The 15,354-nt window shown below is 47.3% G+C and overlaps 1 protein-coding gene across 4 annotated transcripts in view; it reads left to right on the forward strand.

Moving 5' to 3' along the window:
* Nmt1 (N-myristoyltransferase 1) overlaps positions 1-15,354 on the forward strand; it is a 33,796-nt gene that overhangs the window by 15,746 nt on the left and 2,696 nt on the right. For 2 of the 4 annotated variants that reach the window (NM_148891.2, XM_087570026.1), the window contains exons 3-9: positions 1,683-1,827; positions 5,796-5,914; positions 6,686-6,777; positions 7,924-8,040; positions 8,888-9,058; positions 9,700-9,808; positions 11,470-11,640. In NM_148891.2, the coding sequence (NP_683689.1) occupies positions 1,683-1,827; positions 5,796-5,914; positions 6,686-6,777; positions 7,924-8,040; positions 8,888-9,058; positions 9,700-9,808; positions 11,470-11,640 (924 nt within the window). Of the gene's footprint in view, positions 1-1,682; positions 1,828-5,297; positions 5,445-5,795; positions 5,915-6,685; positions 6,778-7,923; positions 8,041-8,887; positions 9,059-9,699; positions 11,220-11,469; positions 11,641-13,255; positions 13,448-15,354 lie in introns of those variants that run through there. The other 2 variants (XR_015630271.1, XM_087570027.1) reach the window with 2 other exon arrangements.

A 15,354-nucleotide genomic window follows, 5' to 3' on the forward strand; every position in this document is an offset into this window, starting at 1 on the left:
GGTCCTGGGGACTGAACTCAGGCCTAGTAGGAAGTACCTTTAGATAAGTCATTTTGTCAGTTCCCAGTTTTACTATTTAAAAAAAAAAAAAATCTATGCTTTTAGACCTTGCATGCAAAGAAGTATGGGGTTCTGTATATTTCTCAAAATTTCAGATTAAAACTGCTCATAATGAGGATCGTAGTTGGGAGGGTAGGGTTGATTGTTTTTGTGGGTCTCGGTTTTTTGCTTGCATGCACGTCTGTGCACCACATGTGTACAGGGTGAGTGGAGGTCAGAAGAGAGTATCAGATCCCCTGGGACCAGAGTTGAAACACTTGTGAGCCTCCATGTGTGTGCTAAAAATCAAACCTAGGTCCTGTAGAAGAACTGCCGAGCTGCTTCTCCACTCCCACTGCCCCCTGTATTTTTTAAGACAGTATCTTATGTTGCCCATGCTGGCCTGAACTTCTGATCCTCGTATTTAGGCCTCTCAGGTACTGGGACGACAAACCTACAGCACCGCACCCGGCTACAGGCTTTTCTCCCTGTGCTTTCTACTCTGCATTGCTTGAAAGTTTGCAGTCAGCTCCATTACTTTTGGCATAAACAGCATGAGACTGGGATGGGGAGGAATACCCGAGGACATCCAAGTGTGGCGGCACACACTGGTAATGAAGCAGAGGCAAGATGAACTGAAAGTTTGAGGTCATCCTGGGTTACATGATTTCCAGGCCAGCCAATACCTCGAAATGAGACCCCCATCTCAAGACAAAAAAACAACCAAACAAAAACCCCAAAAAGAACAAAAAAATCAAAGCAACAAAATCCCATAGGCAGCGCCCCATTACTAATTCTCAACGGCTCTTTTCTCCATGTCTTATGATTCGTACTAAAGACCCACACCCTGGTTTTGGATAGTATTCTTTGACTTTTGAACGCTTGGTCATATGTTTGTGTGTACTTGGTCGTGAGTGTTACACATGCTATGTAGAAGCCTGAGGTCAGTGTTGGTTTTCTTCCTTAACCACTTGCCACCTGTTTTGTTTTTTTCAAGGCAGGGTTTCTCTGTGTAGCCTTCCCTGTCCTAGACCAGGCTGGCCTCACTGGGACTAAAGGCGTGCGCCACCATCGCCCAGGCTTGTCACCTCATCTTTGAGACAGGTTTCTCACTGAATCCAGAGCTTTGTGGTTTGGCTGGGTTGGTTGGCCCACAGCCCCTAGGGATCCCCCTAGCTCTGCCTCCCCAGCAGCACAATTACACAGAGACTACCATTGCTAACTTTTGTTTATGTGGGTGCTAGAGGTCGAACTCAGGGCCTCTTTACCGACTGAGCCATCTCTGCAGCTCTGAACTGTTGTATGTTTGTTTGTTTGTTCTTTTTGATACAAGGTCTCATGTAGCCAAGGTTGGCTTTGACTTCTAATTTTCCTGCCTCTACCTCCTGAGAGCTAGGATTAGATTTGCACTCCAGTTCCAAGCTAACTATTTGAGACAGGGTTTCGCCATTAAGCTCTAGTTGGCCTGGAGCTCTCCGTGTAAAGCAAGCTGGCTCACAGAGATTTGCCTGTCTCTGTCTCCCAGTGCTAGAATTAAAGGCTTGCTTCACCATGCATGGCCTCGCCAACTCTCAAATTCACAGTGAATCGTTAAGTCTCGCTAACACAATGGGCCTTTTTTTTTCTCCAACTGTCTTGCCCAGATGAACTCTTTGCCAGCAGAGAGGATCCAGGAAATACAGAAAGCCATTGAGCTGTTCTCAGTGGGTCAGGGGCCCGCCAAAACCATGGAGGAAGCCAGTAAACGAAGCTACCAGTTCTGGGATACACAGCCAGTGCCCAAATTAGGTATGTGCCTCCTTTTCCAGGTGAGAGCAAGGAGTGGGCCTTAGCCACACCTCTGTATGGGTTTTATAAGGGAGGGCTGGGAGGGCCTAGAGTTCTTGGGTAAGGCTAGTCCTTAGAAGAAATGTATAAAAGACTATTGTTGAGAGACCTTATCATTTCAGGGCAGACACACAGAACAAAGATGGTTCTTTTTAGTCCTTTCTTCTCTTAAATAAATCTTCAGAGAACGACATCATAACCCATGATAAGTGGGAATATCTGACTTCCCTCTTAAATTAGTGAAAGGCTGTTTTGTTTGTATAGACAAATGTGAACTCTGGACTGGGGAGAGTCCGCAGGCTCCTCCACTCCCCTCAGGGAGTGCTTACTAAATTCAAATGCAGTCATGGCTCACTTCTGAGGGGCACATGTGGGCTTCATCAGGGGGCCTTAAAAGCCACAGTGAAGTTAGGGGGTGGGACACACCTTTGCTTCCATTACCTGGAGGCAGAAGCAGGTAGATCCTGTCTTTGAGGCTATCCGGTCTACAGGGGGAGTTTCAGCCCAGCAAAGCTACATCATAGTGAGAGCCCCGTCCAAAAAAAAACAAAACTAAAAAAATGATATAATAAACTTATAAAGGGATTGGACAGACAAGTCCCAAAAGTATTCCAGAAAAGACTGCACATACTGGAGTTAGAGATGTCTACTAGGTCTGAACCACAGCTGACCTGGGTGGCCAACCTCAGGGCCTCTGGTGGACAAAGGCTCTATGAGTGATTCAGGGACCCAAGTCTTGCTTCTTATGTCTGTAGTTGAGGAAGTAAATCTGTATTTTGTCTTAGTTAGGGTTTTACTGCTGTGAACAGATACCATGACCAAGGCAACTCTTATAAGGACAGCATTTAATTGGGGCTGGCTCACAGGTTCAGAGGTTCAGTCCATTATCATTGAGGAGGGAGCATGGCAGCATCCAGGCAGGCATGGTGCAGGAGGAGCTAAGAGTTCTACATCTTCATCTGGAGGCTGCTAGAAGACTGACTTCCAGGCAGCTAGGATGAGGGTCTTAAAGTCCATGCCCACAGTGGCACACCTACTCCAACAAGACCACACCTCCTAATAGTGCCATGTCCTGGGCTGAGCATATACAAACTGTCACATGTTTTCTTCTAATATCCATATATTGTTAAAATATATGGGGGTTGGGGATTTAGCTCAGTGGTAGAGCGCTTGCCTAGGAAGCGCAAGGCCTTGGGTTTGGTCCCCAGCTCCGAAAAAAAGAACCAAAAAAAAAATATATATGTATATATGTATGCGTGTGAATATGTGCCTTGAGTACAGACCCAGGAAACAGACAGTTGCGAGCCACCCAATACAGATTCTGGGAAGTGATTTTGGGTCTTCTGCAGTGTGTACTCTTAACCGCTGAGCCATCTCTCCAGCACATTTTGTTTTATAAAACAAAACTCAAGCCCTAACACCAAAAGTAAGAGATGGTCAAGTTGTCAGTGCCACTGTTCTGCAGAAACATTGTGACATTTGCAGTACACTGTGGTTAGGAGGGCAGAGCCAAGTCAAAAACCAGGAAGTAAAAAGACAGCTCTGTTCCGTGGCATTTGTCTGTCACCTGACTGGCGTTTTCTGATTTACAGTGGTCTGTGTCATGACAAAATGAAAATGGCCAGGTGTGGGGGCACATGCCTTTAATCCCAGCTTTCAGGCAGCGGAGGCATCTCTGAGTTTCGAGGCCAGCCTGGTCTGTACAGTGAGTTCTAGGACAGCGAGGGCTGTTGCACAGAGAACCCCAAAAAAGAGGTTCTCTCAAAAAAGAGAAAGAACTAAATCTGGGTGGGCATGGCATATACCTCTGTAAAACAAAATTTGTTGAGTGATTTTATTTTTCAATTATGTGGGGGCAAAGGAAATGACTCAGTGGTTAGGAACACTTGTCCAGGTAGAAGACCCAGGTTCCGTTCCAGCACTAGGTGGTGGCTGGCAACCATTCTTTTTTTTTTTTTTTTTTTTTTTTTTTTTTAAAGATTTATTTTATTATATATAAGTACACTGTAGCTGTCTTCAGACACACCAGAAGAGGGCATCGGATCTCTTTACAGATGGTTGTGAGCCACCATGTGGTTGCTGGGAATTGAACTCATGACCTCTGGAAGAACAGTCGGGTGTTCTTAACCACTGAGCCATCTCTCCAGCCCCGCTGGCAACCATTCTTAACTCCAGGTCCAGGAGATCTGACCTCTTCGGCTGACCTCCATGGACACCATATACATACATGCAGGCAAAACACTCATGCACACAAGAAACAAACAAGCTTAAATGTGCCTGTGCCTGCGTGTGTTAGGTATGCCTTTGCCCTCAGAGGGCAGTTAGGAGCCGCCTGACATGGGTGCTGGCAATGGAACTGAACTGAAGAGCAGCAGTGCTCTGCCCCGGAGCCGTCTTCCAGCCACCATCCATGTAGGGTCTGAGGCAGATCATTGATGTTTTTTGGCATGTTGGTATACACAGTACAATGTGCCCATGTGTGTTCAGAGCCAAGGCTACAGTGAAGTCACATGACACTGCCTGAACTACCTCAGATTCCATACATGTTTAATTTTCAATTTGTTTTTGGTTTTGCTATTGCTGAATTTTTCTTGACACCCCCACACTTTGACTTACGTAACCCAAGGTTACAATTCACAGTTTCAGAAGCTTCGGTCTGGGTAACTGTTGTTAGGTGCCCTGAGTGAGCCTTCAGACCTCTTCGATCTGTCATTCTGTCTAGCTACCCTCTTTCCTTGTCCTGTTGAGGGGAGCAGGCTCTCCTCCCTCTGAGGCTCATAACCTGCCTTTACCTCATGCTGCTCTAGGCTTTGCACGACGGGCATGGGAGGTGTTGTACTGAGCTTGCCACCTCCGACAGGGGAAGTTGAGTGTCTGCGGACTGTTGTGGAGTGCTGGCTATCAGATGCATACCTGGAATCCAGCACTGGGAGGCTGAGACAGGATTGCTGAGAGCACAAGGACAGCCTTGGCTACTTAGTATTCTCTTTTAAAAAAGAGGGGGGGGGGCAAAGTAAACAAAACCTATTGAGAGGGAGGGTTCGCCTGCCTGGGTTTCCTCTCCAGCCTCATCTGGTTTCAGTTCCTCCCTCCATCTCAGCTTCCAAGCTCTTGGCAGAGGAGGGGTTGTGTCAGAGGGTGACTTCCCGGCAGCATCATGCAGGAGGGTGATTCAACCCAAAGGCATCTCTAGGCTCAAAGCCCTGATGCCCTGACCTGGCAGTTGCTGGGCCACAGGCCTGGAGGCTGAAGCTGGAAGGCTGAGAGACCCTGGCTGCCAGAGCTATCATCTGACTGAAGGGCGAGCCCGGAACACTGTCGTTGGTCTTGACACAAAGGCAGGCTTATGCAACCTTACAAACCTCCAGTCAGGGAAGAGTGTCTGGGCTAGAACATGACGACACCCTACACCCACCAGGAGACAGGAAGCCAAAGTAGCCATGGTGTTTGTCCTTCAGGAGCCTGTGGTGAGAAGGATTTCCCAAACTGAGCCACCGTGGATCCTAGAGATTATTCTGAGTGTTTTGTGGACATTCGCCCTCAACTGGGGGTCAAAGGTGACTGGAGAGAGATTACAGGTACCAAGCATAGAGTGTTCTTCAGCTGCAGGGTTCCTAGGGATGGCAGAAATTTACTCTGGTTTGTTTGTTTGTTTGTTTTCTGAGACAGGGTCTATGTCACCCAGACTGGCCTTACACTCACTGTGCAGTGGAAAATGACTTTGAAGTTCTGGTCCCTCTGCCTCTCCTGAGTGCTGGAGTTACAGGCTTGTCCCACTCTGCCCCAGTTATTTAGTACTAGGAATTACACGCACAAGCAAGGCAGCCACTCTACCAGCTGAACTCCTAGCCTTCCAGGGAATGTCTTCAGTGAGCTCCTCCTCGCATGCTGTGGGCAGACAATGGACTTGGGCTGTGCTCTTCTTCTAGGTGAAGTGGTAAACACCCATGGCCCTGTGGAACCTGACAAAGACAACATTCGCCAGGAGCCCTACACCCTACCCCAGGGCTTCACTTGGGATGCCTTGGACCTGGGAGACCGTGGTGTGGTGAGTAGGCCTGGCTTGCAGTGGGGACAGGACTCAGATGAGCCTCAGAGAGCGGAACAGATCCCATCTGGCACTTCCTGGGCGTGCCCAGACTCCGTACAGTAACACAAGCGTGTCACACTTTTTTTTTTTTTTTTTTTAATCTTTTTACTAGTGGGATAGGGCTGGGAGGACAGGAGATGGGGAGTAAGAGCACATGTAGGCATTGGGTACATCCCTGTGGAGATGGAGGACAGCACTGTGACTGACGTCATTTCTCTCCTGCCTTACTTGAGCTCCAGGATTGGACTCAGGTCATTAGACTGGTGCAGTACCAAGTTTTTACCTACTTGGGCCAACTGATGGGGACAGCTATGAAGGCAGAAAGGGGACTTAAGTCCATTGGGCTAAATGAAAAAAATCCAGTCATGGTGCTTGTTTGTTTGTTTAATACGGCAGTGATGTCCTGGGAGTAAGTGATTTCATAACCAGTCCTCAAAATCGTTTCTCCAAAGCTTGTTCACAGATGGCTCAGAGTAATCTAAGTAGTTGGTTAGAGGATGCTATAGATGCCGCCATGTCCTGAAGTGTGCGACTCTGCCCTCTAGTGGTTCCATTTCTTATTGCAACCAAGTTGTTCTAAAAGAGTCCTTGCCTTGCCTGGGATAAAAGAGATCTGTGAGACCTGAGGTGGATTTGGTAGTTTGCCTTGTCCTCCTGCAAAGCTTGGAGCTTCATGGAGTTGGCCCCCGTCTGGCAGAGCACCTCAATGAGCTCCTTCTCTCTCCGCAGCTAAAAGAACTGTACACCCTCCTGAACGAGAACTATGTGGAAGATGACGATAACATGTTCCGATTCGATTATTCCCCAGAGTTTCTCTTGTGGTAAGTTGTAAGGGGTGTCTTTGTTACGTTTTTATTTAACTTGGAACCAGTAGGACTTTATTTCTCATGATTCTGGAGGCTATGGAAGCAAAGGAGCCAGAAGTTTAGTGTCTGATAATAGCCTGGTCTCCAGTCTCCAAAAGCTCTCCTACTTTGAAGGGCAAAGCAGGTAACAGATCCGAAAGGAAACTCAGCGCCATTCTCCCAAGAGCCAGCCTTTGAGTGGCAAATTGCTGTGTCCCTCAGTTTGTACATCTGGAGACTTGCTTTATGTGGTGTTTAGAACTGAATCCTTCCTTAAAGTAAATTGGTAGAGGGAGACATACAGAGTCAGTCACCAGCAAGACCATTTACTCTGTGGTGACCTTTTCAAGGAGAGGGCAAGAGACCTTGAGATTCGAAAGAAAAGTCCTTTACTACCCAGCATGCTCAATTATAGGGAAAAACCTATCCTGGACAAGCCGCCTGCTAGCCTGGGCTACAGTCAGCGTCTCAGAAGATAGAGCTGTGAGGCCAAAGTGCAGTAGGATCACCCCAGGAGACAGAAATGCCGAGGGGCAGGGAACAGAGCCCAGAGTCTCCACAGTGTAGTTGCTAACCGAAAGACTGCTGGCCCTCTGCATGGAAGTCCTTTAGTTCAAGCTCTGAGATGAACATGAAGGCTGGGCATGATGACACACACCTATAAAACCAGCACTCGGGAGGTAGAGCCAGGCAATTCTCTGTGTGTTTGAAGCCAGCTGAGACTACACAGTAATAGCCTGTCTCAAAAAACAGAAACACAGAAGCTAGCATAGAAGCATACTTATAAGGCTAAACCAGAATGGTCACAAGCTTAAGGCTAGCCTAGGGGACATACAGAACCTGTGTCAAGAAAACAATAAAGGCCGGGTGTAGCTTAGTACCAAAGAACTTGCCTAGAATGTATGTGTAAGACTGGGCACAGTCTCCAGCACAAGATGATGCTGTGAGAAATGGTTGTGTCTTGGTTCTTTTGGTGTCCAGGAAGCCTTTGTCCTAAAGAGAGTGTAGTTGTTACCCCCAGGGGTTAGGACCAGATCAGAACTGACCACAGCTCTGGAGCCCACGCCGCTCTCCGGCCTGCTGTGAGCAGTACCACAGCTTCTGTCTGTATCTTTGTTCCAGGGCTCTCCGGCCACCAGGCTGGCTCCCACAGTGGCACTGCGGGGTCCGAGTGGTCTCAAGTCGGAAACTGGTTGGATTCATCAGTGCCATCCCAGCAAACATCCACATCTATGACACGTAAGCACCAGCCCTTGTTGCCACCATCTTGCTGGTTTGGGAAGAGGAAGGCTCACTCACCTGTGAGGAAGGTGGAAGGCCAGTTGAGTGGAGGCATCTGTGTGTTGGGAATGAAACTGTCATGGGAACCACGTGTTCTGACAGACATGGTGGTGCACAGCTTTAATCCCAGCACATGGTGACAGAGGCAGGTGGATCTCTGTGTTCAAGGCCAGCCAAAGCTACGTACATAGTGAGACCGTCTCTGAGTTGTAGCTGGTAGCCTTGTGGTGATTTATAGTGAAGCCATCCACTTCTGCATTCCTGCCCCAGTCACATGGTGACATACTGAGCAGCTTCAGAAATGGACAGGAGCCAGCCTCACCCAGTCTCAGATGGTTTCACAGTCATCTGCTGCGGTCTTCTGGGCCTCAGGCTATAAATTCATGTGGGAACCAAAACCTTGGAGTATCTGTCAGCGTGGTGCACACCTGTAATCTAAGCTGCATCTTCATGGATCAAGGCTGGCCTGAGTCACTTAGCAAGTTCATGGTCAGCCTTGCTTTAGATCTAGATGAACCTTGATTTACTCAGGGGTTCCTTCATTGCCTCTCTCGGATTCCACAGGGCCGTACTAGTGGTGCCCTCAGAGAAAGGCATGTGAAGGCGTCTCCCTTCCGTTTTGGAGTAGAGGATGTTAGCAAGCTTGCCAAGTAGAAACTGGTAGTGGGTGGGATCCCCAGTAGTGACTTCTGAGTGGTGATGACAGCAGAGTGCACCCCTTGGGCTGAGGCTCCATCTACTTGGCGAGATTCCTGTCATGTCCTATGGGAAAAGTTGTATCAGTCAGCAGTTTGCCTCTCTGCAGAGAGAAGAAGATGGTGGAGATCAACTTCCTGTGTGTCCACAAGAAGCTACGCTCCAAGCGGGTGGCTCCAGTCTTGATCCGAGAGATAACCCGGCGGGTCCACCTGGAGGGCATTTTCCAAGCTGTTTACACTGCCGGCGTAGTGTTGCCAAAGCCTGTTGGCACCTGCAGGTAAAATTCCTTCCTGCAAGTGTTGGGGATGCAGGTGCCTGGCTCTGACTGAGGAGTGATGCCATTGAGACATAGCATTCCCCTGCTCTGTGCCAGTTTTGTGGGGGCTGAGTGGCTGGGAGGAGCCAGGTGGAGAACATTTTGGGAATGTACGGAGAGAATGGTTCGGGGAGTGGGATTGCCGCCAGTTAGAGGGTGTGTGGAAGGGGGTTTAAGGATTCGACTCCACTCCATTATGAATATTTTGTGGATCAGGGGAGCTTGTCTGATCCCTGTGTAATCTAAGGAGAGCCTCCACCTTAGAAAGTTGTTTAAAACAGTTGAATTATCTCTGCCTAGAGAGCCGCACAAATACTAACTCCAGGTGAATACGGGGGTGTGGGGGAGCATCTGCCAGTCTCCTGGGCATGTTGTCAGTCTCCCACGGACCTGATTGCAGGAGAGAGAATTATGTTCCCCAGACAACTGATCTAACAAAGGAATGGCTTCTGAAATGGAAAAGTAGGGAAGCTGAGCCTGTTCCTCCAGAGAGGGGCTTCCTCGTGACACCTGCTGGTCATCTGGAGGTCCCCTGCCTTTGTCCTCTTAATGAGTAGGACGGGCCAGAGGCCTCTGAGGCCAGGACGTTTGTGTACTTACAGGTACTGGCATCGGTCCCTGAACCCTCGGAAGCTGATTGAAGTCAAGTTCTCCCACCTGAGCAGAAACATGACCATGCAGCGCACCATGAAGCTGTACCGGCTGCCAGAGGCCAGTGGTGCTCGGGGCGGCCAGGGTGGTGGCAGGGGCAGGAGTGTGGGGAGGTTTCCACTCACAAGCCCCTCATCTCCACGTTCTTGTGTTTTACTGTCTACGAAGTTTATTTTTGTTCTATTCTCAGCTCTCCTGAGTCAATGCCTGGCTTAGTAGCCCTGATGTCTGCTGACAGGCTCAAAGAATACCACTTCTTCCCTGTAATTTTAGCCTAAGTGAAGTGTAGATCAAAATGGATCTCTTTACTGAACTTTCCTCTCTGTCTCACACATTCCAGAAACTAGTGTGGGTAAGCTCTCAAGTGTCCACTCCCTTCTGCCAAGACAGATAGGGGAGAGCTGACAGCTTGTGAGAGAAGCCAGATTTCTAATCCTTCCCCTATACTCAGAATTGGCACCGAGGGACTGGATGGCCTGGAGTAACCAGATCTTCAATTCTAGATCTCAGTCTGCCAACCCCCACCCCCACCCAACACACCACAGTTGTCCTGTTCACCAGCCGTGCCTCCCTTCAGGATGCTGAGCTGTGAACTCTTTAATTCCCTCCAGTGACCTCAGAGCACACCTACCAGGTGGTTTTCACTCATACCAAGTGCTTGCGGCACAAAGGGCTGCAGCTTGAGTCTGTTGATCTGCATGTACTCAGCTTGGCATGGGTGCATTAGTAGGTCAGGGTCAGGGTCATGGTCCTGTCTTGAGAGACTGCCGCAGCATAGTCCCCTATTGCCAAAGTAGGTTTGGAAAGCTGAGTATGGTGTCTCCTGCTTGTGATCCCAGCACTCATGACTAGGAAGATCGGGAGTTCAAGGACAGTCTTGGCTATATAATGAGTTTGAGGCCAGCCTGGGCTACATGAGACCCTGTCTTTTCGGGGGTGGGGGTGGGGGGAAAGGGATTGTGGGGATGTCTTCCCCCCTGTGTCATCCCATCACCCCTCCCCTGCCTGCATTCTAGGCAGGTAGAAAGCAATTTTCAGGTCCCCTGTGATCCAAAAGAAGGTTTAACTCTGCCTGTATTTGGATGAGAGCCCAATGTAGATGTATTTTCAGGATTAGAGGTCACAGTGGGGACTGCCATAAAGGATGGAATTAGTGCACAGTCCCTAGAGAGAGACCTAAGGAGTCAGAAGGCTAGAGGTCCACACCGAAGTTAATGCATGTGCATTTGAATGTGTTAGTGCCTCCAGGGTCATTCTGTCTTCAGCCTGGCTTTGATGTACAACAAGCTAGCTAGCCCGAGTTGTTCTGCACATTCTTCTATCTCCGCCCCTCCTTGTGGGAGTGCTAGCATTACAGGTGCCTACACTTGTTACATCTGGCTTTTACACGGATTGTGGGGATTTGAACTCAGGTCCTTACACTTAACAATAAGCACTTCTTTTACTTAACTGAGCCATCTCTCCAGCTCCAGTGAAAACAGCCATATGTCATCTGTGACTCTATTGTTCACAACTTAGACAGACTAGAACCACGCAGATAAGAAATGGATACCGTAGTCTCTGTCCTACCAAGAAGTGGGGCCAGCAGACCCCAGAGGCAGACTGAGTCTGGATGCCTAGAGGGCTCAGGCTGATGCTGAGGGTGACTGGGTTTCTCTCAAGGGCCTATGTGGGTGGGTCCAAGATGATAGGCTCTGAGACCATCTTGTCTGTCCTTTCAGACTCCCAAGACAGCTGGGCTACGCCCGATGGAAAAGAAGGACATTCCGGTAGTGCACCAGCTGCTCAGCAGGTACCTGAAGCAGTTTAACCTCACCCCCGTCATGAACCAGGAGGAGGTAGAGCACTGGTTCTACCCCCAGGAGAACATCATTGACACTTTTGTGGTAGAGGTGAGTTGCTGTCCACTCCCAGATAAGCAGCTAGGTTGCCAGAGCTGGTATTGCCCTGCTAGGCTTCCCAAAGTCTCTGTTTGTCCTCAACAAATCGTGGTCATGGTTTGCATTTGTTAAAAGGTTATCTTGTACTCCCAACCCCTGCTCAATACACAATAGAGAGCACCGCACCCCTTAGTCAGGCGAGCCTCCGCCTCTCTTCTTGTCTCAACTCAGTCTAATGTGGTCCAGACACCACAGTGAGGATGAGAGTCACCCGAAGACGTGCCTGGCCCCGCCCAGCAGGTAGCTCAGCCTCCAGGTTGGCCTGGCTGTTGTAGCGGAAGACCACATAGCTATAGAAACTGTGTCTGAACTGTTGAACATTTAACTGCTCTGAGCTATTTCTGTTCGAACATTGTGGAAAGCACTTAATATAGTTAGATCAGAATCTAATCTAACTGTGAGTGTACTGTGTGGTCCTTATCTTGCCTCACTTAATCATCCTAAACCGTTTGTAACAGCAGCTGTAGAAGGACTGGGTTTAAATCTTGTGTTCTTAAATGAGTTGCATGGCACAATGTCTAAGAATAACAACATTAACTTCAAATCTTGTATCAATATAGAAATTTATCAAATAAGAAATTTACACCAATGGATACCTTAAATATGCATCAGTCACAGATTCTGTACCAATGTAAACTTATAACTTCAATTAGTATCAATTATAATAGATCCTACCAATGTAAGATTGTGGCCATATATGCTTTACTTAAGAATGAATTTAGTAGGACTGGAGAGATGGCTCAGGGGTTAAGAACACTGACTGCTCTTCCAGAGGTCCTGAGTTCAATTCCCAGCAACCACATGGTGGCTCACAACCATGTGTAATGGGATCTGATGCCCTCTTCTGGTGTGTCTGAAGACAGCTACAATGTACTTATATATAGTAAATAAGTAGATCTTGAAAAAAGGAATCTAGTAATTCATCCCATCTATTTCCTCCCTGTTCAAAATTATGATCATTTCCAAATTACCCCTTAAAATGACGAGCTATCTATAATCTATAAAGTAACCATAACCAGACACCCAAACCCAAGGGATCAGGATGACAACTCTCCACAACTTCTTCCTGCTGAATGGGGGCAACAAAAATTTTTTAAAGGGGTGAATAGAGGTAGGAAAATTAGAAAAATTGTTTAGACTTAAGAAAGCTAGCTTTACCATCTATTATCCAGTCTCTGTATGCTTAGATGCTCAGGGCTTGACTGAATCTGTCTGAAAGTCCGGATGAACCTAGCTCGCCAGGAATCAGTAGCAACTCCTGAAGCTGTTCTGGAAGCAAGTCTCTGGACAGCATCAGGAAGCAGGGAGCTGGAACAGCAGATCACTTCAGCGTCCCTGAGGATGAGTTTTGTCAGAGCTGCAAATTCTGCAACACAGGAATCTTTTTTTTAAAGATTTATTTATTATTTTATGTATATGAGTACACTGTAGCTATCTTCAGACACACCAGAAGAGGGCATCAGATCCTATTACAGATGGTTGTGAGCCACCATGTGGTTGCTGGGAATTGAACTCAGGACCTCTGGAAGAGCAGTCAGTGCTCTTATCCGCTGAGCCATCTCTCCAGCCCGTAACACAGGGATCTTAAAACCAAAATCTTAGGGCTGGAGAGATGGCTCAGTAGTTAAGAGCACCGACTGCTCTTCCAGAGGTCCTGAGTTCAAATCCCAGCAACCACATGTGGCTCACAACCATCTGTAGTGGGAATCCAATGCCCTCTTCTGGTGTGTCTGAAGACAGCTACAGTGTACTCATATACAAAATAAATAAATAAATCTTAAAAAAAAAAAAAAAAAAAAAACCAAAATCTTAGTACTTGTAAGATATTAAGATATTCTGTGCAAGTTGCACCAATCAGTTAGGGATGAGTTTTTGTTCCTTATGTAAGCAGGTGAAAGACAACTGTCCTTTTATGAGTTAATTTGATCAGTAACCAATTACATCTTCATTCATGCCGTGTGAAGGATGGCATGGTGAACCTTAAAAATTCCACAGCCAACAAGATTTATTGTCTGATTGTAGCTGAAGTTTTGGCTAGAGACAGTTTTATGTCTAAGCCAAGTTATGGGGCTGCTCCCATGTTGAAGATTCAGCAGATCAAGTTACCTGTCTTGTTTGATTTTTCTCACATTTTTCTTTTCTGTAACCAAGATCTTCAGGTGGTCTTCCCCTGTCGTAGCTGATCCATATCACTCTGGAAGGGGTCCAAAGCCTTTTCTCCTTTCCTGTCAACATAAATGCTCTCTCCCCAAATAGCATGTCCTCGGTCCAGTAGCCAGGGATCATTAGAGGTATAGATTGAATTAATTTAATAGCTTGTCCTCTCTCCCAGAGGAATTTTAATATAACCACTAAACTCATAACCACATGTATTTTGATAATTAAAACAGTTCAAAGCAATTAAAACAATCTGAACAAATGTTATTATCTGTTGAGATAGTGCTCCCCCACCGTCTACTACCCCAACCTATTGAGGTCAGCCCTAAGTTAGTTATGCATCTGCGTATGCTTAGATCCTCCCTTCTGTGTGCTACATAAGCCTATTTCCAGGCTCTAACTTTGTTACACTAGGCTAAGCAACCTCAGAAATTCCATGTAGACCACCTTCAAAGATCTCAAGTATTTGCCTTGGCAAGACTTTCTCAATTTTTCTTTAGTTTTTTCATTCTTTCTATTCTCCTTATCTCTGTGCCTTTGATTCCTACATTCGAGATTAAAGGCCTGGATTCTTTATTCTATGTATACTTAAAAACAGTTAAACAATTACCATCATACTCCTATCCTTAAAAACAGTTAAATCAAATTGTATTCATCTCTAGTCTTTATTTAACTGGTTGTGAGAGGCAGGCAGCTTCTACCCTTTGTCTCTACCTGACTTTCCAGCAACCTGTCTCTTTGCACAGCAAGGGCTCCCAGTGCCTCTGAGCCTAAACTCTCTCCCCAACCCCCCCGGAGCTGGGGACCGAACCCAGGGCCTTGCGCTTGCTAGGCAAGCGCTCTACCACTGAGCTAAATCCCCAACCCCGAGCCTAAGCTCTTTGTAGTAGTTCTGAACCATGGGAAGAAATCCCCATGTGGCTCTGGCAAAATCTGTAGCCTGCTAAGAAGCCGGTTCTCACCAACTCCTAATCTATATCATAGCTGTGTGTATCCTATTTGAGAATCTCTAGTTAATTTCTAATAGTGGATACAAGCCTATGAGTGCCATCTGTGGGGGTAAAGCATTACTCAGCTCTGTGCTCCTGGCAGGTGCGTACAGCTCTGCACCAACCCAAGAACTCTGGATTCACAAAGACACACGCGAACGCGCGCGCGCGCACACACACACACACACAGCGTGTTATTTTTAATATGCCTTACTAGCTCAAAGCTTCTCCCTAACTCCATGACTCCATGTGCCTAACACACTTTCCCCTCTGATATTCCTGAGTTAACATCTTTTAAAATTTACATTTCGGGGCTGGGGATTTAGCTCAGTGGTAGAGCGCTTACCTAGGAAGCGCAAGGCCCTGGGTTTGGTCCCCAGCTCCGAAAAAAAAGAACCAAAAAAAAAAAAAAAAAATTTACATTTCATTTCTGCTACCCCAGTCCCAATAGGGGAGTTTACCAGATTCTTGTATGTCTGCGGGCTCTTAAGTCTAACCTCTGTGCTTCCCTGTCAGGGCA

This window comes from Rattus norvegicus, chromosome 10, assembly GCF_021556685.1.
Source record: "Rattus norvegicus strain SHRSP/BbbUtx chromosome 10, alternate assembly SHRSP_T2T, whole genome shotgun sequence".
Lineage (NCBI taxonomy): Eukaryota > Metazoa > Chordata > Mammalia > Rodentia > Muridae > Rattus > Rattus norvegicus.